Genomic DNA, 24,280 nt, shown 5'->3' with positions numbered 1-24,280 from the left:
TAAAACATATCTTTTGGAAAAATATCCAATCTTGATTTTAAAATGGTCAGTGATGGGGTTGTTGCAATGGTTAATTACTCTCACTGTTATAAATGTATGCCTTATTTCCAGTCTGAATTTGTCTAGCTTCAACTTCCAGCCACTGGATTGTGTTACAACTTTCTTTGCTGGATTGAACAGCCCATTATTAAATATTTGTTTCCCACGTACGCACTTATAGACTGTAATCAAGTCATCCCTTAACCTTCTCTTTGTTAAGCTAAGTATATTGAGTTGTTCACTGTTACAGCAACACACACAGAACTGGGAATGCATGGAGCAGCTGAAGTGGTGTGGGAAAAGGGGGAAGAGAGCTGGACTCAACATAAGGCCCCAACATCCCACATGAGCAGAAGCAAACTCCACATTTACTCCTGGGGGCATTCTGCGCCAAAAAATTAAAAATTCTGTGCACAATATTTTAAAATTCTACAAAATTCTGCAAATTTTATTTGTCAAAACAACTACATAATCAAGACAGTTTCAATTATTTTGGTAATTTATTTCAAAATATCTGTCAGCAAGTATGTCTGTAACAATACAGACACATACAGGAGTAGAGTGTTAAAGAAACCCCTATGACAACCCAGTTCCTGTTTCTCCGCCGCCTTCCCCACCCTGAGCCCAACCAGGGGGCCAGACACCCATAATCCCTCCTTCCCCTCAAGAACCCAGCCGCGGGGTCCCCCCAGCCCAGATACCCACATACACATGCCAGCCATGGCCCCCCCAGCACCGACACACACCCCCTCAGAGCCTAAGGATGCAGAGGGAGAAACAGCACTGTGCTGGGTCTTGGGCTTGTGTGAAGTTTCCTGTGCGCTGCTGTCTCCTTCCCTCGGGGCGTGTAGGGAACTGCAGCTGCTGGCAATCCTCTAGCTCCCTCCCCCTGACAGTGTCTTCTATGTATATGCTGGGCTCTGCTGGGTCCAGCAGCCCCTAGTGGCAGCCAGCAGCACTGCAGTCCATTTCTGTGGGGGGAAAGGAAATGCTGCACACACATTTCCGCAAAATTCTGCATTGCACAGAATTCCTCCAGGAGTATGTCACAGTACAGGAGATGGGGAGAATGCCAGATCAAGCTCTCCCTGTAAGTCTTCTGGAACCAGTACATGACCTTAGCAGCCCAACCTCCTTGCCAGGGGCTCTGCAGGAGCCAGAATCCTCATTAGGGTGACCAGATGTCCCAATTTTATAGGGACAGTCGCGATTTTCAAGTCTTTTTCTTATATAGGGTCCTATTACCCCCCCACCCCATTCCGGTTTTTCACATGTGCTGTCTGGTCAGCCTCATGGACCCAACAATTGACACCATTAGCCCATCCCCACTTCTAGGATAACAGCCTTTTCATATTGACAGCTAACATAGTCAAGTCTTGTAGCTCATGCAATAGAAGCCTGTGCTGTGGTGCTGAAAATTCAGGAATTAAACTTTGCTTGTGCTGCATGGGGTTATTATAGTTGTATATAAACAATATGGGGCGGGGGGGGGGATTTCCTTTAAAAAAAGGAAATTAAATACAAAAACAAAACAAAAAAAATACATAAAAGTTTATTATTTAGGTTTCAAACTCAAGCACAAAGTTAGAAATGCCAAATTTATGGTTGCCTGTACAGTCTTAAATTTGCCCCCCCCCCTCGTGTGTATATTCATTATGATACAGTATTCAATTACATGATCACATTCTATACACATGCTGGAAGCTCAAGGGGGCAAAATAAGTTTGAACAAGAAATCTTAAATTTAGCATATTTTCTAACTTTTGAGTGCTTGACTTCGCAATCTAAAAAAAGGACATTTAATAAGGGATCATATTAACTCCACAAAGATAATAGTATGGATAAAAAGCTAGACTGTGTGACATTGCCTTTTACTTAGCAGTGAATTCCTGTCCAGAAATGTTGTGGGTGCCAATGATTCCTGGTAAAGTTGCAGCCCATTTTTGTCACCTTTGAGCTAAAATTGACATATGGCCTCATTTCATACTTGTCTACAGAAACTTATATGTTGACAGTACTGTCCATTTGTCCATTCGTCAGCTGAATGACAATACTTGATCATCATTGGGTAGGAGTATTGTAGTGACGAGGATGGTTTTGTTTGTGGCCAAATATTTTTAATTTTTGTAAATGGGCTCATTTATTGTCATGACGGATACAACAAATCATTAAATACATTCTGTTTTCGTAATTTGGATAGAAAGAGATGCTCCACTGTACCTGAGCTCTGCCTTGGCACTCTGCAGAGGAGAGACTTACAAGGAAATGATTGTGGCTCTTGGATTCTCAGGTGCCTGACTCTAGTCTACATTAGACACAGCATACCTGTGGCCCCTCCAAGCCCCCTTCTCTCCTCATCCCTTTCTTCCCCTTTCATACTCCCGCACCCTTCCTTCTCCCAACACATCCCTTCTCTCCTCTAATGCCAAAAAGAATAGGTGCAAGAGGCAGCAAAACTTCCTCTCCCATTTTTACACTGGGGGAGGTTTCCCCTATCAAGGGGAAACTCTCCAGCACAAATCTCCTGCCAAAAATCACGGTGGTGGACTGGAGAATCTAGTCCCAAAGCATTAAGGGAAAAGACAGGCAAATGCATTATATCAAACGTCTTTAACCATCATAATCACCCTTCTCCTCTTCCCTAGATATATTTCAAAGTGTTAGTTTTGAAAACAAGTTCATTTGGAAACACTGAAATAATGATCAAAGAAAACAAAACTAGATACATCAAGTCTTCATTCTTATATTAGTGGCCATTCAACATCATACTTAAAATATGGCAGATTTTTAGGAAGTACTAAATGAGGCTTGACCAGCAACATAGAAAAAATACTAAAGCAAATAAGACTTTTTAAAATACCTCTCATAACTTGAAGAAATCCATTTTCTTCAGAAACTGCATTAGATATCGAACAAAAAAAAATTATGTAACTTTACACTTACTTGGTGATAATTCTGGATTTCCTTTCAAATTCATCATCTTTGGAATTGAAGGGCCATATACATCTGCATCAAGCAGACCAACTGCTTTTGTCTGTAGGACCAAAAAATTATGAACGTCAACACATCTTTTCTGCTTCAAGAAAAATTATCAGTTAAGCAAACTTTCAAAGCTGGCTGCAAAAATACATGTATGATCTTGATTTCATCCATAATTTAACGCTGTTCCTGCCCTTTCTAAGATACATTTGAAGCAAAAAGTATTATGCATTAAGTACAACAATATTGTCCCTCTAGGATTTGAGCCAGTGGATTCAATTGCAAGAACTAGTTTCTCAGTAACCAGCATCCTCACTCACACAATGAAATATTCCTTATTTATGGTGTTTGCTGTTGATTATTTATGGAAAACTACACCACGAACTTCCTTCTCTTTACACATATATACAAAAGTGTCACAGTCTGGCAAAATATATTCTGCCTCATTATACTTAAATTTGATGTTTTCTATATTAATCAACTGGTAGTGAACAAAGAAATAAAATGAAATAATAATAAAAGGTTAAAATGAAAGGTGAAAATATATTTATGGGACCAGAATCCTTGTCTTCAGATTTCCACATGATAGTTAAAAGAAAATTCAGACTGATGAAGCCAACTGAAGCTGTTATACATGATCCATATTTATTATAAAAGAATGCTTAAAATGTTCTCATTTTTGAACTGCTGCCATTGACAAGACAAATAAAAATACGGATTATTCAAATACGTAGATAGGAAATTATTTAGACAAGGAACTTTACATACAAAATTATAACTACTGTTTCCAGGTTTACAACGAAAGCCATTTCAAGAATGGTTACATACATTTTAATTTTAGCAAAAAAATTGTTATTAGCACCAACCGCCGAGATGCACTGCAGGTTACAGCATCTTGCAAACTATCAAGTAAGGAACCAGTCTTGTAAGTTCTTGAGCACCTTCAACTTCAGTGAAAGCTGATGGCATTCAACACCTTGCAGAATCAGGACCTCAGTAAGCAAACAAAATTTGGGCCTGTTTTAAAGCCTATGAAAGTCAATGGGAGCTTTTCAGTTGACTTCAGTTCACTTTGAATCAGGCTGTCAATGGTCATGCACCAAAAAATGTACTTTGGTATTTATTTTGAATGAAGTCTTAATAATAGGAGACCTCACTGCTATAGCATTCTTCTATCACATCTGTGATGAGAAGTAGGGTGAGACAGTTGAGCTCTTGAAAATAATCATATTTGTGACTTCGAGTGTAGAGAGGTTTCTACTGAATATCTTAGAACTTTATAAAGAAATGTCTCTAGCTTTGAACAACATATCCAAATGTGAAATGATATCCATAATGTCATTCAGGTTACTATGAATTTTATAACAGCACAAAATAGCTTTCATTAATCAAGTTTTCCAAGTCAGATGTGTTAAAAAAAAAAAAAACCCATGAAAGAAATGTACTTTAATCAAAATTATAAATATTTAGTTCACTATTTGTTAAATGATTCTGAATTATAAGTATATATTTTAAAATTTTAAATTTTTGAATAAGCAGGATTTAGTTCATAAAAATGCGTGCAACTGAGTGGTAAGTTTGTCGGTTTATTTAACGCTATTTTATTACTAGGTTATCAGTCAAGAGAATTAGATATTTATATTGTTATAACAGAGTTCAGAAAGACAGCAATAATACTTAATCAATTTAAAAGGTTTCATCTTTGCAGTATATAAACATAGTGCGCCACGAAGTATTAGTGATGAAAAATAAAAACTTATTGCTATAAATCATGGTTGTGATCTTTAAATGAAAAGTAACAATCAACTGTCACCATAAATTCAAACTAGTATGTGGCTACATAACATTCTGTTCTCTGTTCTTGAATATATTTTTTTTATCTGAAGACTGGTAGACTGGACAGTATATGTAATCCCCACTAAATGAAATCTTAAGCTTTCATCTCTGTGGGGTTTTTTTTTTTGTGTGTTTGTTTTACTTTTTTCTTTATAATTTATAACATCCTGTGAAAACTATAAAAAATACTGTTGTTACTCTGACAAGTTATACTGTTTCATGCCTAATGTATGAAAGCTGCAATTTAAAAGATCGGAAAGCCCCATTTTTATGTTAGATTTCAAAGGCACCAACAACAGTTTTTGCGCTTCTTTGTTCTTTGACAAAATGCATATTTTAAAAGATTATAATGATTTCTGACTCAGTCCTTTTATCCATGTCAGCAGCTAATTGAACCCATCAAAACATCATTTTAGGAATTACTTCTGAAATCAAAGTAAATATTACCAGCAGAACCTACCTACTGATTTAAAACTGATTGACATTCTTCCCTCCACTGCTTTTTGTGGGTTTTTTGCAACAAGTCCCATGAACATCCAGAGAGATAATGGAATGAGTTTTGGGAACTCCTTGCTACAATTTTGACATCCGATTGAGGGAAGTGAAAGTTTAAGATAATTTCACTGCCACTGACGGAGTTCATGCTCTCTCGCTATACTGCCAAACCATCCCCACAAAATACACAGTGATAGCTTAATACATTTCCTCAAAAAATCAATGTAATATGTTTGTTTGCCAAGCAATTTTGCCTTTTTCCAGGATTACAGTTAAAATGAAATGTTTTTGTAATAACAGAAAAAAAACCCACAACAGATTCTCTAGCTGCTTAACCTCTCTTTTCTGCAAGCACAAAAACCTCTGGTATGGGAGATTTGTCACACGTTTATTGAAAAAGGTCTCTTGGGAACCCTCTGCTAAAACATTGGCAGAATGTCACTGTAGACATCGTAGTGTAGGCTTTTCTTCGCCAAGCTATTCAATCCCATATGCCGAGATGACTCACATCTCCCTAAGGCAGCAGCTTGCACAGAAAAGGTTGGCCTCAGAAGTGAGCTTTTACTTTTTCCTCCAACCTTTCATTTTGGGCAGCCAAGTATCCCTGGTGTACTAATATCCATCCTTTATTCTATTTTAATTACACTGGCAGAACCTTACTGAAGCTATCAAGGAATCTTCTAAGATTGGCACAGACTGAAGTATCTCTTCCAACATTTTCACAATGCTCTAAATCCCCACAGGCCCAAGAGAACACATCTTAAGGGTTCACCAGGATACCATCCTTATATCACATTGCTGTATCAGAGCTATTCATCCAGTCTATTTCAGATACGGACCAGAATGTAATACAGGTATATGAAATCTGTATTTAAAAATAAGGGATAATTTAAGGAACTCAAACTTTTTTAAAACAGTATGCATTTCAAAAGTAAACTACTACTTTTACCAATGATTTTCTTGGAAGGTATAAATATTTAAATGTCCTAATATAATAAAAACTAAGGCTGTCAAATGATTAAAAAAATTAAGTGAGATTAATTGCTCTGTTAAACAATAATAGAATACCATTTATTTAAATATTTTTGGGTGTTTTCTACATTTTCAAATATATTGATTTCAATTATAACAGAATACAAAGAGTACAGTGCTCACTTTTTATTTTTATTACAAATATTTGCACTGTAAAAAACAAAATAAATAGTATTTTTCAATTCACCTAATGCAAGTACTGTAGTGCAATCTCTTTATCATGAAAGTTGAATTCACAAATGTAAGATTATGTACAAAAAAATAAATACATTCAAAAATAAAATAATGTACAACTGTAGAGCCTACAAGTCCACTCTGTTCTATTTCTTGTTCAGCTAATCGCTCAAACAAGTTTGTTTACATTTGCAGGAGATATTGCTGACCACTTCTTATTTACATCACCTGAAAGTGAGAACAGGTATTGTAATAGCACTGTTGTAGACGGCATCGCAAGCTATTTACATGCCAGATGCGCTAAAGATTCGTATGTCCTATCATGCTTCAACCACCATTCCAGAGAACATGCATCCATGCTGATGACAGGTTCTGCTCGATAACAAGCCAAAGCAGTGTGGACCGATGCATGTTCATTTTCACCATCTGAGTTAGATGTCACCAGCAGAAGGTTGATTTTCTTTTTTGGTGGTTCACGTTCTGTAGTTTTCACATCAGAGTGTTGCTCTTTTAAGACTTCTGAAAGCATGCTTCAGATCTCATCCCTCTCAGATTTTGGAAAGCACTTCAGATTCTTAAACCTTGGGTCGAGTGCTGTAGCTATCTTTAGAAATCTCACATTGGAACCTTCTTTGTGTTTTGTCAAATCTGCAGCGAAAGTGTTCTCAAAATGAACAACGTGCTGAGTCACCATCCGAGATTACTATAACATGAAATAAATCTCTACCCAGATATAACGCTGTCCTCGGGAGCCAAAAAAATCTTACTGCATTATAGGTGAAACCGCATTATATTGAACTTACTTTGATCCGCTGGAGTGCGCAGCCCTGCCCCGCCGGAGCGCTGCTTTACCGCGTTATATCCGAATTCATGTTATAGAGGTGTATATAGCAAAATGCAGGTAAAATAGAACCGGAGACATACAATTCTTCCTTAAGAAGTTCAGCTACAAATTTAATTAATGCATTTTTTTTTAAATGAATGTCTTCAGCATGGAAGCATGTCCTCTGGAATGGTGGCCGAAGCAGGAAGGGACATACGAATGTTTAGCATATCTGGCACATAAATACCTTACAATGCCAGCTACAAAAGTGCCATGTGAACGCCTGTTCTCACTTTCAAGTGACATTGTAAATAAGAAGTGGGCAGCATTATCTCCAGTAAATGTAGACAAACTTGTTTGTCTTAGCGATCGGCTGAACGAGAAGTAGGACTGAGTGGACTTGTAGGCTCTAAAGTTTTGCATTGTTTTGTTTGAGAATGTAGTTATGTAACAAAACAAAAAAAATCTACATTTGTAAGTTGCACTTTTACGATAAAGAGATTGCACTACGGTGCTTGTATGAGGAATTGAAAAATAGTGTCTCTTGGTTATCTTTTTATAGTGCAAATATTTGTAATAAAAAATAATATGAAGTGAGCAGTGCACATTTTGTATTCTGTGTTGTAACGGAAATCAATATATTGGAAAATGTACAAAAACATCCAAAATATTTAATAAATTTCAATTGGTATTCTATTGTTTAATGATGCAATTAAAACTGATTAATCACGATTAATTTTTTTAGTTAATCATGTGAGTTAACTGCGCTTAATCGACAGCCCTAATAAAAACACATATCGATTAGAAAACTAACTTGGGGTATGTCTACACTACGAAATTAGTTCGAATTTATAGAAGCCGGTTTTATTGAAATCGGTTGTATACAGCCGATTGTGTGTGTCCACACAATAAAATGCTCTAGGTGCTCTAGTCGGCGGACCGCGTCCACAGTACGAGGCTAGCGTCGACTTCCGGAGCATTGCACTATGGGTAGCTATCCCACAGCTCACGGTTTTCAGTTTAATCTTTGGGGGGACCATTCTGTGTGACAGTTGTTTGTGTTTCTCCCTGTTCCTGTACCTGTACGCCATGTCGTCACTCGGCCCTCCCTCCCTCCCTCCTTCTCCTGGTCCATCAGATACTACTTTCGCGCCTTTTTTCAGACCAGGCGCCATAGCTAGCACTGGGATCATGGAGCCCGCTCAGATCACCGCGGCAATTATGAGCACTATGAACACCACGCGCATTGTCCTGGAGTATATGCAGAGCCAGGACATGCCAAGGCGAAACCCGGACCAGACGAGGAGGCGATTGCAGCGCGGCGACGAGAGTGATGAGGAAATTGACATGGACATAGACCTCTCACAAGGCACAGGCCCCAGCAATGTGGAAATCATGGTGTCACTGGGGCAGGTTCATGCCGTGGAACGCCGATTCTGGGCCCGGGAAACAAGCACAGACTGGTGGGACCGCATCGTGCTGCAGGTATGGGACGATTCCCAGTGGCTGCGAAACTTTCGCATGCGTAAGGGCACTTTCATGGAACTTTGTGACTTGCTTTCCCCTGCCCTGAAACGGCAGGATACCAGGATGAGAGCAGCCCTCACAGTTGAGAAGCGAGTGGCGATAGCCCTGTGGAAGCTTGCAACGCCAGACAGCTACCGGTCAGTCGGGAATCAATTTGGAGTGGGCAAATCTACGGTGGGGGCTGCTGTGATCCAATTTGCCAGGGCAATGAAAGACCTGGTGATAGCAAGGGTAGTGACTCTGGGCAACGTGCAGTCAATAGTGGATGGTTTTGCTGAAATGGGATTCCCAAACTGTGGCGGGGCCATAGACGGAACCCATATCCCTATCTTGTCACCGGAGCACCAAGCCACCGACTACGTAAACCGCAAGGGGTACTTTTCAATGCTGCTGCAAGCCCTGGTGGATCACAAGGGACGTTTCACCAACATCAACGTGGGATGGCCAGGAAAGGTACATGATGCTCGCATCTTCAGGAACTCTGCTCTGTTTCGAAAGCTGGAGGAAGGAACTTTCTTCCTGGACCAGAAAGTGACCATTGGTGATGTTGAAATGCCTATCGTGATCCTTGGGGACCCAGCCTACCCCTTAATGCCATGGGTCATGAAGCCGTACACAGGCAGCCTGGACAGGAGTCAGGACCTGTTCAACTACAGGCTGAGCAAGTGCCGAATGGTGGTGGAATGTGCATTTGGACGTTTAAAAGCGCGCTGGCGCAGCTTACTGACTCGCTCAGACCTCAGCGAAAAGAATATCCCCATTGTTATTGCTGCTTGCTGTGCGCTCCACAATATCTGTGAGAGTAAGGGGGAGACATTTATGGCGGGGTGGGAGGTTGAGGCAACTCGCCTGGCCGCTGATTACGCGCAGCCAGACACCAGGGCAGTTAGAGGAGCACAGCAGGGCGCGGTGCGCATCAGAGAAGTTGACGAGTTTTGTGACTGGCCAGGCTACTGTGTGAAACTTCTGTTTGTTTCTCCTTGATGAACCCTCCAAACCCCCCCCCCCCCCGACCCAGTTCACTCTACTTCCCTGTAAACCAACCACCCCACCCTACCCTCCCCTCCCGCTTGCAGAGGCAATAAAGTCATTGTTTTTTCACATTCATGCATTTTTTATTAGTTCCTCACAGAAGTAGGGGGATAATTGCCAAGGTAGCCTGGGATGGGTGGGGGAGGAGGGATGGAAAAGGACACTGCATTTTAAAACTTTAACTCTTATTGAAGGCCAGCCTTCTGATGCTTGGGCGATCATCTGGGGTGGAGTGACTGGGTGGACGGAGGCCCCCCCACCGTGTTCTTGGGCGTCTTGGTGAGGAGGCTATGGAACTTGGGGAGGAGGGCTGTTGGTTACACAGGGGCTGTAGCGGCGGTCTCTGCTCCTGCTGCCTTTCCTGCAACTCAACCATACGCTCGAGCATATCAGTTTGATGCTCCAGCAGACGGAGCATTGCCTCTTGCCGTCTGTCTGCAAGCTGACACCACCTATCGTCTTCAGCCCGCCACTTGCTCTGTTCATCCCGCGATTCAGCCCGCCACCTCTCCTCTCGTTCATATTGGGCTTTTCTCATCTCCGACATTGACTGCCTCCACGCATTCTGCTGTGCTCTATCAGCATGGGCGGACATCTGCAGCTCTGTGAACATATCGTCCCTCGTCCTACGTTTTCTCTTTCTAATGTTCACGAGCCTCTGCGAAGGAGAAACATTTGCAGCTGCTGGAGGAGAAGGGAGAGGTGGTTAAAAAAGACACATTTTAGAGAACAATGGGTACACTCTTTCATTACAAGATCGCATATTTCGGCTTGCAGGCAGCCATGGTAGGCCACAGTGTTTTGGCTTTTTTAACCTTCTTAACATGCGGGAAAGGTTGCAAACAGCAGCGCATTTCCCATATCAAGGATGAATTGGGTTGTCCATTTAAAATGGGGTTTCAATGTAAAAGGAGGGGGCTGCGGTTTCCCGGTTAACATGCGGCACAAACACAAGTAAACCACCCCCCCCACACACACACACACACGATTCTCTGGGATGATCACTTCACCCCTCCCCCCACCGTGTGGTTAACAGCGGGGAACATTTCTGGTCAGAAGAGCAGGAACGGGCGCCTCTGAATGTCCCCTTAATAAAAATCACCCCATTTCAACCAGGAGAGCTTTCTGGAGATCCCTGGAGGATTTCCGCTCCATCCCCATACACGTTAACAGACTTTTCCAGTAGATGTACTGGCCGCGATTGCCAGGGCAAAGTAATCATTAAACACGCTTGCTTTTTTTTTTGTAATGTTTACAAATAGTTACAAAGTTACACTCACCAGAGGTCTCCTGTGTGCCCTGAGGGTCTTGGGTGAGTTCGGGGGTTACTGGTTCCAGGTCCAGGGTCACAAACATATCCTGGCTGTTGGGAAAACCGGTTTCTCCGCTTCCTTGCTGCTGTGAGCTACCTACAGTACCTCCATCGTCATCTTCCTCGTTCCCCGAACCGTCTTCCCTGTGTGTTTCTCCAGTGAGAGAGTCATAGCACACGGTTGGGGTAGTGGTGGCTGCACCCCCTAGGATCGCATGCAGCTCCGCGTAGTAGCGGCAAGTTTGCGGCTCTGCCCCGGACCTTCCGTTTGCTTCTCTGGCTTTGTGGTAAGCTTGCCGTAGCTCCTTAATTTTCACGCGGCACTGCTGTGTGTCCCTGTTATGGCCTCGGTCCTTCATGGCCTTGGAGATCTTTTCTAATACTTTTCCATTTCTTTTACTGCTACGGAGTTCAGCTATCACTGCTTCATCTCCCCATATGGCGAGCAGATCTCGTACCTCCCGTTCGGTCCATGCTGGAGCTCTTTTGCGATCCTGGGAGGACTCCATCACGGTTACCTGTGCTGATGAGCTCTGTGTGGTCACCTGTGCTCTCCACGCTGGGCAAACAGGAAATGAAATTCAAACCTTCGCGGGTCTTTTCCTGTCTACCTGGTCAGTGCATCTGAGTTGAGAGTGCTGTCCAGAGCGGTCACAATGAAGCACTGTGGGATAGCTCCCGGAGGCCAATAACGTCGAATTCCGTCCACGCTACCCCAATTCCGACCCGCAAAGGCCGGTTTTATCGCTAATCCCCTCGTCAGAGGTGGTGTAAAGAAACCGGTTTAAAGGACCCTTTAAATCGAAAGAAAGGGCTTCGTTGTGTGGACGTGTCCAGGCTTAATTCGGTTTAACGCTGCTAAAGTCGACCTAAACCCGTAGTGTAGACCAGGCCTTGGTCTCTCACTTGTAGGTCAGCAGGAACTGCAATAGGAGCTGACCCACACAAGACCTGTAATTTCCTTACCCTTCTCAGCACTGCCAAAACCTCTTAATCAACTATAATTTACATCTCCTAGTCAGTGTACACAGTTTCTTCTAAATTTACAGAAGGATACTAGTATTATTAACACCAATAGCAATTAAAAAACTCCTTACTCTATAAGCAAAAATAATAAAAAACAACCATCAATGTATAGAGAGCAAGGCCTTGTGGTTAGCAATGCTGCAGACCCTGGGGGAAAGAAGGGTAGAAATTGGGCATAAACTTTTCTTCACATTATAAATATTCAGCCACTCAACTCATGTTATTTGCTAAACTTCCAACAGCTGATTTTGATAATATCAAGAAAAAACAGTTTCTCTTGAATTTCACATGAGACTTTTCCTTCACCCATTTTCTGAAGTGCGTCTCATGGATAGACTACCAAAAACAGACTTTTATAGATTAGAAACATTTACAAAGTATTTTGTACATTATTAATTAATATGCAAAATCCAAATACTTCAGAATTTCTTGGCTTATTGGGAGTGTTACCTCAAGATATCCTGAACTGACTGAACAGCTTTACACTGCAGTTCTAATTTTACATGCTCATAAATAAACTCTTGTATCTTCCCATACCTAATCCATTTTTAATGGATGTGAGGCAATTTGATGTATGCTTTCAATAGAAAAGGAAATGGAATTTAATCTCTATTCTGTTATTAAAAAATGGGGGTACAAGGTCTCATACCCTAGGAAATACAGTAAGTTCATGGCCTGGCAATAAGAGGAGGACTCTCAAGCATGGAAAAATCAATAATGGCATCCTGAGACAAGTACACCTCAAATTATTTTAATGAATATTTAACCAGCAAGAGACTGCAGGACAGGACCCCACCAACAGATTGCAGGATAGGATCCATATTAGGACACACACACACACACCCCACAACCCTAAAAAACACATATGCTAGTTATTTCAGATACCTGTATTTAAATAAGTAAGTACAAAACGTCTCTGAGGAACCTAGTAGAAAGTTACTGGATTCTGAGAGAGACAAGTGATATCACATTCATTTCCATTGTAAGAGACTGATGTCACAAGACTATTTGCCTACCTCTGAGATATTCAATGCATTTGGGGATAGTTTTCAATTAAATTAACCTATGTCCTTGTTTCTCTAATCATTTGCCCATTTTATAGAGCTGGGCAAACAATATGAATATTAGCATATATATACAAAAGTAATGACATTTTTTCTAATAAAGTATTCTTTTGTATATATTATTCACCCAGCTCTATGCAGGACTAACTTCACTGCAAAGATTTAAAAAAAAAAAAAAAAAAAAAAAAAAGGTGGATTATGAACCATTTATATTTTTCTCAAACACCTATTTTTCTTTAACCAAGAAACAAGCTTTGAAACAAAATAAAACCCACAAGAATTAGCTCTAATCACACAATATTTATACATAATATATGAATTTTGTATTCATTTAAAAGTTCTTCCCTTTTTGTTTTTCCATTTTACATTGTTTACAATACTGTCTTAATAGCTGAATACACTTTTCTCCAACTGTGTTTGCTGTACTTCTCCATTTAGCTAATCATTAACTTTTCCCCATTTCTCCTGCATTATGAGGCAATGTGTTTATGTTTATAATTTCACTGTGCGATAATGAAGATAATAAAACAGTTGTTGTTTAAGATGCATATGTTAACTGGAGCTCCTTCTGCTGGTTGGCTGCTTCTTTAACAACACAACAAAATATTGAAAGTCCTTATATTAAAAATGCTTTTATATTTCTTTTGCAACCAAATGATTTGCTATGGAAACCAAAGTCTATTCCCTAAAAATGACAAATTTAAAGTAGCACAAATTTTGGTGCCAATCTACTTGACAAACTCCCTTTTCAGGGAGCAGGTTAGAATATGTAAAATCAGATACTTGCCCATTACGTAATCAAACTACTCTACGCAGAAGCCATTTGCTTAAACTTAAACGCTAATTTGTTCCATACTGTTTTACCCATGGCTCCTCTGCCCCTCACACCATAATAAATGGTTTCACTCTTTACTTCGGAATGTAAATTTTCTTGGGAAGAAGAGGAGATTCTAAAGGCAGCTGACTACAGAGTTTGCCTCATAGTGACAGGATAAACATACAGTCTCCCAACTGGATTTGTGCCATCCTTAGTCACGCACAGCTGGTGTTTGCTCACTAAAATACTCTGTTCATAAACAAGCAATCTCAATCCTATTATTGCTGGCATCTATTAATTCAAGTTGTTTCAACTATAAAATTGTCTCTGGCCATGTAGCTTTCATAAATAGTCATTCCATTCTGAATACGAATCAACTGGCATAAAAACCAAAAATTCTTTTGAGTGCTCCTGGGGGAGCAGAACTAACTGCTGCTACATCAAAGGAACTAGAAGAATCGTCTGTCAAAACTAAGCAAGCAATTAAAAATAGGACACAAGAGTAAAACTTAAGTTACCTCCCTAAAAGTATAGATTTATACATCTCAGCACAGCTGCAAGAGCTTGCACAATTCTTAGCACTAATTAACTAATCCATATATAACAGGTAACCCACGGGTGCTACAAGTTGGAGGAGCCAGCACTAAGTCAAGACTACATTCCTAGCCTTTCTGGCCTTGCATTTAAAAAAAAAAAAAAAAAAAAACACACTTTATATTGGACATGACGTTTTCATTAGATACTTAAATGAAATCCTGTTTAAAATTAAATTATTTTCTGTTTAATTAGTCAGGGGTGGGTTATGTGAGGTGAGTTCAAAAGGTAGCAACTCTGCATAACAAACAACCACACCCACAGAGGTGGTTTGCTTGCACCTGGTCCTGGCAACTCACTCAACTCTCACCAGTGGTCTGGGTGGTTGTGTGTGCATCACAGGGCCACACCTTGGGACCTTGCCTTGGCTTGAATGCTAAATCTACTGAGGGTAACTAATAGTAACAAACACTAGTGAAAGGGCATGTCTGGCCCACCCAGTGCACAAAAGTCTCCAACGGTGAAGCCAGCAAAACAACTTCCAAAAGTATAACAAGGCAGAAAGTGCTATAGCAAGCTAGTGGATAGCTTACAGCAGTGTTGCAAACAAATTACGATACACTGATCAAGCAGAAAGCCAAGAAGTCATGGTTGAATACTTGGCAAAAAACGAAGAATGGAAGGAGAAACAAAAGCAAGCCAGCTTGCTCATCGCCCAGATAAACAAGGGCCAACGTGTTCATTACTCAGAAACCAAGGTGGGGGTATGTGTGAAAAGAATGCGATCAGAACAAATACAACAACACACAAAAAAGGGAATTACATGATGAACTTGAAGGATAAGACATGTATAGGAACATGGAATATAAGAACATTAGACCATGCTGGAGCACTTGAAGTAATGATCTACGAATTGAAAAGATACGATTGGGAAATCACTGGTCTATGCGAAACAAGATGGGAAGGCAAAGGACAATTCTATCACAATGAACTGATGGTAGACACTAGGATGGAGTTGCACTGGTGCTAAAGCAGAAGGCAAGCCAGGCTCTTAAGGCATTTCACATGATATCACCTCATACACTGAAGGCAAAAAGTGTAATAGAGATGGGACGCTTTAATGCAAAAGTAGGACTGGACTGGAATTCCTGGGCTCCAGCAATAGACAGATTTGGACTCCGTGAAGAAAACAAACGAGAAGAAAAGCCACTAAATTCCTGCCTAATCAACAACCTTGTAATAACAAACAGGGCTATTTCAACAAAGAAAGCTGCAGAGGAAATGGATTGGATATCACCTGATGGGCAAACAAAGAGATGACAGACTTTGTATTTGTGAATTGCAGATAGAAATCAAGCGTGTTGTCATGCAGATCATTTGTGGCCAGTATCAGATCATATATTAGTGTTGGCATCAATGAAGTCGAGACTGAGAACCACCTAAAAAGTGCCGAGAACTAAGATTTATGACATGGACAAATTGAAAGAGCCAGACATAAATCAAAAAATACAAAAAAAGCCATGAAGCAAAACATCAAGTCACTGGTGAAAGAAAAAATTAATGTTTAAGAGACATGGAACAGTGTAAAAAATGGGATTACAAGAGCAGCTGAACATGCATTGGGCCAAAACAAAGAAAGTAGGGTGGATAACGGATGAAATGCTGAAGTTGAGTGATAAGTGTAGGAAGCTGAAGTAGAGTGCAAAGGAAGACACTAGTCTAAGAGATGAGTACAATAGGTTGACCAGAGAGATAAAAACAGAAAGCGGGGAGAGACAGAAACAACTGGATAAGCAAACAATGTGAAGAATACATAAAGAGAAAGATAAGAGAACTGAGTCAGACATACCAGTTGAAGATGGCAGTGAAAGAAAAGCTCAAGTAAATAACTGAGGATGAACGAGCAAAGAATAAGCAATTAAAGAATATTTTGAAGAGCTGTAAAATGTGCAGAACACAGTAGAAGAAATGGACTTCGAGAAGCTTCCCAATACAAATGAGGGAGAGCAGATACCAGAATTATTAGAAAAAAAAGTAGTAAAGATCTCGATAGAAAGTCTGAAAAAGAAAAAAGGTGCTGGAAAATGACAACATAACCACAGAGCTGTTGCAAGCAGGTGAGAAACACAGAGGAAAGACAATGCACAAGCTGTTCCACAAGATTTACAAAGAAGAGCATGTGCTGAGCTAATAGGGGAAAGCAATAATAGTATCAATCTATAAAGAAGGGAGGTAAGTGAGTCCATGAACCAAAGAGAAATCAGCTTATTGAGAATGCCAGGAAAAGCATTCACCAAGACATTGCAGAAGCAAATGAAGAGATCCTCTGCAAGCACTGCTTCTGTGTAACAGGCTGGATTTAGAACCAGTACAAAATATCAGCTATTTGTGATAAAACAGATATCGAAGGAGTACACAGAACACAACCAAAGCTGCTATAACAACTTTATTGACTTCAAACCGGCTTCTGAGACCATTTGGCAGATAGGGTTTTAGTCAGTTAAGTTTTAAAAATGTATTGCATTCCTGAGAAACTGATCAAGCAGATGGAAAACATCTATGGCAAGTCGAGGAGTGCAGTGAGAGTAAACAAGATAATGGAATGGTTCAGGACAACTGTAGGAGTGAGACAAGGATGCATGTTACTACCAGATTTTTTTTCAACTTGGTACTGGAAGCATCAATGGTTGTAGCACTGAGAGATGAAACAGGAGTAGTCATATTATGTGGAAGGACAGTACACAACTTCAGGCGTGTAGACAATGTTGATCTCAAAGTATTGACCAAGGGAGATTGTCACAGGCTGACTGGCCCCTTAAGAGGGATCTGGGGCCAATACACCTGGACTAATTACCTGAATGATTAAAAGGAGGGAATCTGGACTCATAGGTGGCTTGGGCTAGAGAGGTCTCATCCCCTCAATATCTATTTTCTGAGCTACCCCACTGCCTGCCCAGTTCAGCAGGCGAAGCTCCATGTCTGGTGGCTCCAGGGCCAGGAAGGTGACAGAGTGGAGCACTACAGGGGGAGGTCCCCACCTGCACACTGAATTCCCAACAGGTGGAACTAGATTCCTCAGTGTCACCAGGAAGAGATGGCTCCTGAGCCGTGCTTCCATGAAGGTTTGCTGGAAGGGGGCAAGAGTTCTGGGGGAAGGAGGTGGATCCTGAGGTGACTGAGAGGGCAAGAGGGAGGAGAGTCTCATAAGAAGGGGGAGATACGGAGGTGATTGTCTCAGTCCCCCAAGACAGAGCCACCACTGTAGGGTGAGTGCAGGGCAGAGTAGGGCCTGCTCTCTCGTCCACCTCCCAAACAATATTTTCACCAGCTGCCTATGCCTGGGCTTTGTAAGGGACTGAATTCCTCCTAAAAAGGGAAATTTAATTATAACAACAATAAACGCAGCTATGGGGAGGAAATCAAAAAGGAAAATACAAGTAGTGTTGAAAACTCAGAGAGAGCAATGAGGGCCAGGAGTCAGGAGCAAGGAAATGCTGCTGGAGACAGCAAGGACAAGTTGGAGAGCTGGTTGAGTTGGGTCTGGGCTCCTAAGAGAAACAGGCTGGTACACCTTTCTGGACCCGTCAAAGTCAGAAAGGCTGCAACCCCAGGAAAAGGGTCCTGGGAAACCTCATTGCTCTATAGGGAAAAAAGCTGGAAAAGTAGCCAGGGAGGCTGAGGTTTGTTTGGTTGTGGACAATGGAAGTCAGACCAAAGGTGACGGGGGGAGAGGGAGACTGTTTGCCACGTGGGAGACAGAAATTCTAAGTTTGTCCAATAGGAGGCTGGGAGGAGGAAGTCAAGAGTTGAAACAGCAAAGCACCCAGACCACAGAAAAGAAAAACTGTGACCCACTGAGAGATTGGGAAGAGACTGTTTTAGTTATTACATGCTAACAACATAGCTCAGAGAATGGGTGTATTACATGACTCCAGTCTTGGTCATATGACAAAGACCCCTAAGGAATAGGAAAACAAAGAGCAGATACTGCTAAGCTGCCCGAGACAAGGATGGGATGCCACAGAGAGGTGTATACATCTACAAGGATTTACAGAGAATAACTCACAAGGTAGGCAAAAGGCAAAAAATTTGGATTGAAGATCAGCACAGATAATGGGAACTGTCAAGATGACATATAAAGAAAAATTGGACTAGCCACTACTGCATTTGGAAAATTCTGGAAGATCTGAAAGTCTGAAGACATTTCAAGAATCATGAAGCATATATGAGACAACTGTTGTGCCAATACTGCTGAACAAGTCAGAAAGCAGATAAACGAAATATATTGACTGCAGATATGACCTGGCTGTGGGGAATAACAATTCAAGGAAGAAGACTGGAGATCGTTCATGATGATACATACCAGAATGCAAGGAACTAGAAATAGAGGAAGACCGAGGAGGTGTTTGATAGACACAGAACTAAAAGGTTAAAAAATGAACATAGCTGTAAAGCTGGTACAAGACAGAAAGCTGCAAAAGGTACTAACTCCATTGTTATGTAGGTTCTTGTGAACCACAGAGGGCAATTTATGAACATCAATGTGGGTTGCACTGGAAAAGTCATGATGCCCAGGTTTTCCACTGATCACAAGTCTACACTCACGGACAGGGTGAGAGAATTCCCACCAAGTGACATTGTCATAAATGGAGTTACTGTCCCCACTGTTATTCCGGGGGACCCTGCATACCTCCTTTTTTACTAGGCTTATGAATCCATACCCTGATTTCAGAGGCCCTGGCAAAAGAGGATTTAATTACACACTCAGCAGGTGCAGAATGGTTGTTCAATGTGCTTTTGGGAGATTGAATCCCATTGGAGACGTTTATAGAACCATTTGGATGCCAGTGTCATCGACGCTGTCCACATTACCGTGGCTTGCTGTGCTCCTCACAATCTTTGTGAAGCCAGAGGCGAGCCATCTCCCTCTGAACAGAACTATGACAATGAGGGGCCACTGAATCAGTACATTCAGCCAGAAAGTGCACCTACCACATCTGGAGCTGGATGCATCCAGGCCACAGAGGTCAGAGATGCTTTGTGTTCCCACATTGTGGACTTGTATGGCCCAATGGAAGAGAGGGAATAGTACCTTTATGAATGTGCTGGGGGGTGAGGTATGGGGGCAGGTAGGGTGTTTGGGGAGAGGTGTGGAATTTTAGTACCAATACAATGTACTTATGAATGACATGACCACTTATAAAATGGGGGAGGGATATTATTCACAGTATAGAATCATAGGGTTAGAAAGGGACCACAAGGGTCATCTAGTCTAACCCGCTGCCAAACTGCAGGATTTGTTGTCTAAACCACCCAAGACAAATGGCTATCCAGCCTCCTTTTTAAAAACTTCAGGGAAAGAAGCTTCCACAACCTCCCTAGGCAGTCTGTTCCATTGTCCTACTGTTCTTACAGTTAGGAAGTTTTACCTGAGATTTAATCTAAGACTGTATAGATTGATGTAAAAAAGTGATTGAAGTTTGAACTAATATAGATAACTATATTGAGGGAAAGTCTGTGCATACTAATTCCTAATTGTCCCTGCTCATGTGTTCACCTTATTATTTTGAATATACATTGTATGATGTGAAGCAGTAACAGAAACAAACTTTCTTGATTAAATAAAAAATGTATAAACATGTGTTAGAAAAGTACAACATTCACCATTGCCAGGCAGGTCTGCTAACATTACCACACCAAAACCCCAGTAACAGCAGAACCTTACAGAAATCAAAAACAAAACAAAAAAACTACTTTCACTACATGACAGGGGAAGAGGACCAACTCCTTCTTAAGTTTTAACCCAGTGGTTAGAGTACTCACCTAGGATGAGTGAGACCCCCAGTTCATGTAGCCCATCCTCCTGAGCGGAAGAAGAGATTTGAACAGGTATCTCCCACCTCTCAGGTGAATGTCCTAACCAGTGGGCAATGGGATATTCTGATGATGTGCTCCCTCAATCTCTCCTGTTGAAACTGTTCCACTGTGCATAAAATAATGAAAAACTCATTGGGCCAGAGAGAAAAAGAGAACAAGCATGAGGATGACTCCCTAGCTTTGTAGTTAGAGCACTCACCAGGGAAATGGGAGATCCAGAATCCAGCTCCCTGCTCCAATGACTTTTTTTTTTTTTAATTATTTATCAATTGTGGAACAACTTCAACAGAAGTGACCGGCAGAGCCTTACACCAGATTATCCCATAACCCAGTGGATAGGGCATTCCCTTCAGAGACTGCAACTCCCTGTTCAAATCCCATCTCCAATGGAAGAGGAACTTGAGCTGGGGCATCTCCCACATCCCAAGTGAGAGCCCTAACCACTGGGCTAAAGGTTATGAGGGAAGTTGTTGTTCTCCCCTAGCTTCTTGTAAAAGCAGCATATGCATCTAACCCCGAAAAGAGTTTGCAGCTGAGAATCCCAAACAGAGGGAAGCGCTTTCCTTCCACCTGGACTTGGGCTCCAAACTGCCAGGGGGTAGTGCTTAGAACACAACCTTCACATTGGCACCTCCCATTGGCTAGCTTAGGCAGGTTGTTACCCAGCGTGCTGGCTTTTGTGCATCCTATTTGGAGATGTAGACATCTCCCCATTCATTGTATAAGGAGCCCTAGGCGCCTAACTTAGGCTTGATGAATCCCAGTGATTTTGCAGGTACTTACAATTTAGGCATCATCATGCCTAAGTTTCTTTCTGAATCTAGTCCTATATGTATTTGCTCTATACAGCAGCTAATGCCTTATCCATACAAACAGTATTTTATAGATCTTCCTTTGCTCTTAGATATAATGGAGACTTGCATAAGACACAAAGAACTTGGCCTACTTCTGAGTTGACTTACTTCAACGGAACTACTCCAAATTTACAGGTTTCAGAGTGGTAGCCGTATTAGTCTGTCAGCAAAAACAACAAGGAGTCCTTGTGGTACCTTAGAGACTAACACATTTATTTGGGCATAAGCTTTTGTGGGTTAGAGCCCACTTAAGCTTATGCCCAAATAAATGTGTTAGTCTCTAAGGTGCCACAAGGACACCTCGTTGTTTTTCTCAATTTACAGTGGCTGATGAGCATAATAAAGCCCTCTTATTCTTAAGAGTACACTGGTTCCAGCTGCCCATTTCTGACCTGAAATTACAGTCTTAGCTTTGTGATATCACCCACTAGTTACAGTAATCATCTTGTGTTAGTCTTTACAAATAACTGACTTTAAGGCTTCAGGGAGACATTTAGTTCCTTTTTCTTCAGCCTTTCATTTCAAGTATTTTTGTATATTAATTTCTCCCGTAGAAGAATAAACCTCTGTTACCATTATCTATCATCTACACAACTTTTTTTCCAAATTGGTATAATGAAAACATAGACTCAAGCCTGTGCCAACAGTCACTAGTATGGACCTACGTGCCCTTGCAGAATCCAGCAAACTCACTGAGACACTGATAGGGGCAGAGGAGAGTGCTAGCAAACCTAAGTGAAGGATCAGGACTACTGACTCATTCACTATGCCAACATAATAAACAAATCAACATCAAATGTAAAATGCTATGAAAAATAAAGGAATTTATTCAGAGTAAATACTTTGATTTCATTTAACTAGCGGCCCCCAATAGTAACTTTTTATTTACAACACTCACGACAAACTAGGTTTATTTTAAGTTTGATAACTAATTGTTCACCTACCGAATCATGTGCTGCTAATGCAAGGGCTATGTTTACTGTAAGGAAGGGAAAAAAAAAAAAAAGTTAACAGCAGAATTTTATTTCCCAAATATTTTACAATTTTATCAACCTCCACAAGAAGGGAAGAGACATCTAATATAAATATTGAACATGTGATTATAATTGCCGGTTTAGTTCTTAAGGCTTGTCTTCACTGCAATAGTTTGGGCATTACTTCACTGGCAATGTTAAAGCACTGACCACGGCCAGTGCTTTAACATGGCTGTGTAGTCGCGGCATAAGGGGGGAAAAAAAAGAAAAAAAAAATCCACCTTCACGAGGGGAATGGCTACTAGCGCTGGTGCACTGTCTACACTGGCACTTTATAGCGCTGAAACGTGCAGCGCTCAGGGGGTTGTTTTTTCACACCCCTGAGCGAGAAAGTTGCAGCACTGTAAACTGCCAGTGTAGACAAGCCCTTAGCTCAAGTCAGTACACTTGAGTTAACCACCTAGCTCCAGTGAGAGTAGAATGACCACACCGCAAAACAACACAGGAGCTATACAGTGATTTTATCAGCAGCACATAGTGACTGCATTAGCATCTGATGAGTTGTTAAAAGCAACAGAGAGTCCTGTGGCACCTTTAAGACTAACAGATGTATTGGAGCATAAGCTTTCGTGGGTGAATGCCCACGTCGTCAGATGCATGTTGTTGTAACTCAAGATGCTGCATCCCCATTGCATGATCAGTTCCAGCATTAGCAGCACTTGAGCTTCAACACCCCCACACTCCCTAAAGGGCTAACTAGTTTTATCTTAAAGCACCACTTAACTCAAACTAGGGATTTGTGGGTGAATGGAATCAGATTAGGGGCAAAACTCGAGTCATAGCTTGAATTAATAATGCAAGAAGGCAAGCCTTTAATTTCTAAGAGACCGTGCAAAATAAAAAAAAGGTTTTTCAAAATGTACTCTACCAAAAGAAAAGCTTGAGAAAAATCTGTGTGATTTCTGTTAGAGAATTTAATACCAATTTGATTTTTTAAAGGCGTAACAGGTTGTACTTAAAAAAAAAAAAAAAAAAATCATATAGATTTACTTACCATGCTCTCCACTAACCCTTTTAAATTTAGTGACCAGTGACCTGCACCGTTAAAAACAGGCTTGTGCCATTTTTTGTTTGCATATGATTATTTAAAAAAAAATAAAACAAAAAACAAAAAAAAAAGAGATGTTGACATTTTCTGTTACAGGAACAAAACCAGGTTTTTGCTTGATTGTTACTTTAAATTTCAAATCTTATCTACCCTGGAAGCATCTGTAGCAGTGCTGTTTGGGAAATTTTCAACAATGGGGGAGACAATAAAAGCAGATTCATCAAAACGAACTTTTGCAGGAACATTCCAGTTTTGACAAAATTTACTCAAGAAAGGTTTCTCAGGTCCAGTTTGGAATTTCTGGCCAAAACCAGAGAGAAACAGAGACATTAGCACATCAGCATGGTGGCTAGGGCTTTCATCTAGGATATGGAGACCTAGGTTCAAATCGGTGATCTGAATCATCCTAATAGCCAGGCTATTTGCTGTTCTCTGTTGGGTAGGTCTGTCTGTCTCACTCTCTTACTTATTTCAAAAGGTCTCACGTTCGCCACAATGCAGAACAGGAACATTTTTGAACCAGTGAAAAATTTTCACAGGATGGGAAAACCATTGTCCACCCAACTCTAGTGTGGAAGCAACTTAAGAACTTGTGAAATTTGACAAGAGACTGAACACTGAGCAATTGAGAAGGACTTTTAGTCAGATGGTTTACAGTTTTTATATTTTTGTTTGTTTGTGTCAACCTTTATTTAACTCTAGTACTTGGAAAGAAAGGATGTTTTTATGAAAGATTCAACAACGCAACACCTTCAACTAAGGTACAAGACCCTCAAG

The 24,280-nt window shown here is 40.9% G+C and overlaps 2 protein-coding genes across 8 annotated transcripts in view; both read right to left on the bottom strand.

Moving 5' to 3' along the window:
- Window positions 1–24,280, bottom strand: part of NUBPL (NUBP iron-sulfur cluster assembly factor, mitochondrial) — a 171,365-nt gene that overhangs the window by 140,980 nt on the left and 6,105 nt on the right. For 4 of the 6 annotated variants that reach the window (XM_005285313.5, XM_065595438.1, XM_042857476.2 and 1 more), the window contains 2 exons: window positions 22,366–22,400; window positions 2,983–3,073 (listed from right to left, as the gene is read on the bottom strand). In XM_005285313.5, coding sequence (XP_005285370.2) covers window positions 2,983–3,073; window positions 22,366–22,400 — 126 coding nt within the window. The remainder of the gene's footprint in view (window positions 1–2,982; window positions 3,074–22,365; window positions 22,401–24,280) is intronic. The other 2 variants (XM_005285314.5, XM_042857474.2) reach the window with 1 other exon arrangement.
- On the bottom strand, window positions 9,999–12,043 carry LOC135983435 (uncharacterized). Of its 2 annotated transcripts, none has more exons than XM_065595437.1 (2): window positions 11,218–12,043; window positions 9,999–10,618 (listed from the first exon to the last, which is right to left on the bottom strand). In XM_065595437.1, the coding sequence occupies exons 1-2, from the start codon at window positions 11,756–11,758 to the stop codon at window positions 10,116–10,118; spliced, it is 1,044 nt and encodes a 347-aa protein (XP_065451509.1). In that variant the 5' UTR covers window positions 11,759–12,043; the 3' UTR covers window positions 9,999–10,115. The 2 variants fall into 2 exon arrangements, with proteins under 2 accessions (XP_065451509.1, XP_065451508.1); XM_065595436.1 differs by having other exon boundaries at window positions 9,999–10,621; window positions 11,218–11,892.

This window comes from Chrysemys picta, chromosome 4 (genome assembly GCF_011386835.1).
Source record: "Chrysemys picta bellii isolate R12L10 chromosome 4, ASM1138683v2, whole genome shotgun sequence".
In the NCBI taxonomy this organism is placed as follows: Eukaryota; Metazoa; Chordata; order Testudines; family Emydidae; genus Chrysemys; species Chrysemys picta.
The sequence above is the reverse complement of the archived record's forward strand: the minus strand, read 5'-3'. Positions and strand labels throughout refer to the sequence as shown.

Coding starts and splice junctions, on each gene's coding strand:
- LOC135983435 (XM_065595436.1), bottom strand. CDS start 11,758: ATGGAGTCCTCCCAGGATCGCAAAAGAGCTCCAGCATGGACCGAACGG. Junction 10,622..11,217: donor GGGCACACAGGAGACCTCTG/GTGAGTGTAACT, acceptor CTTCTCCTCCAG/CAGCTGCAAATGTTTCTCCT.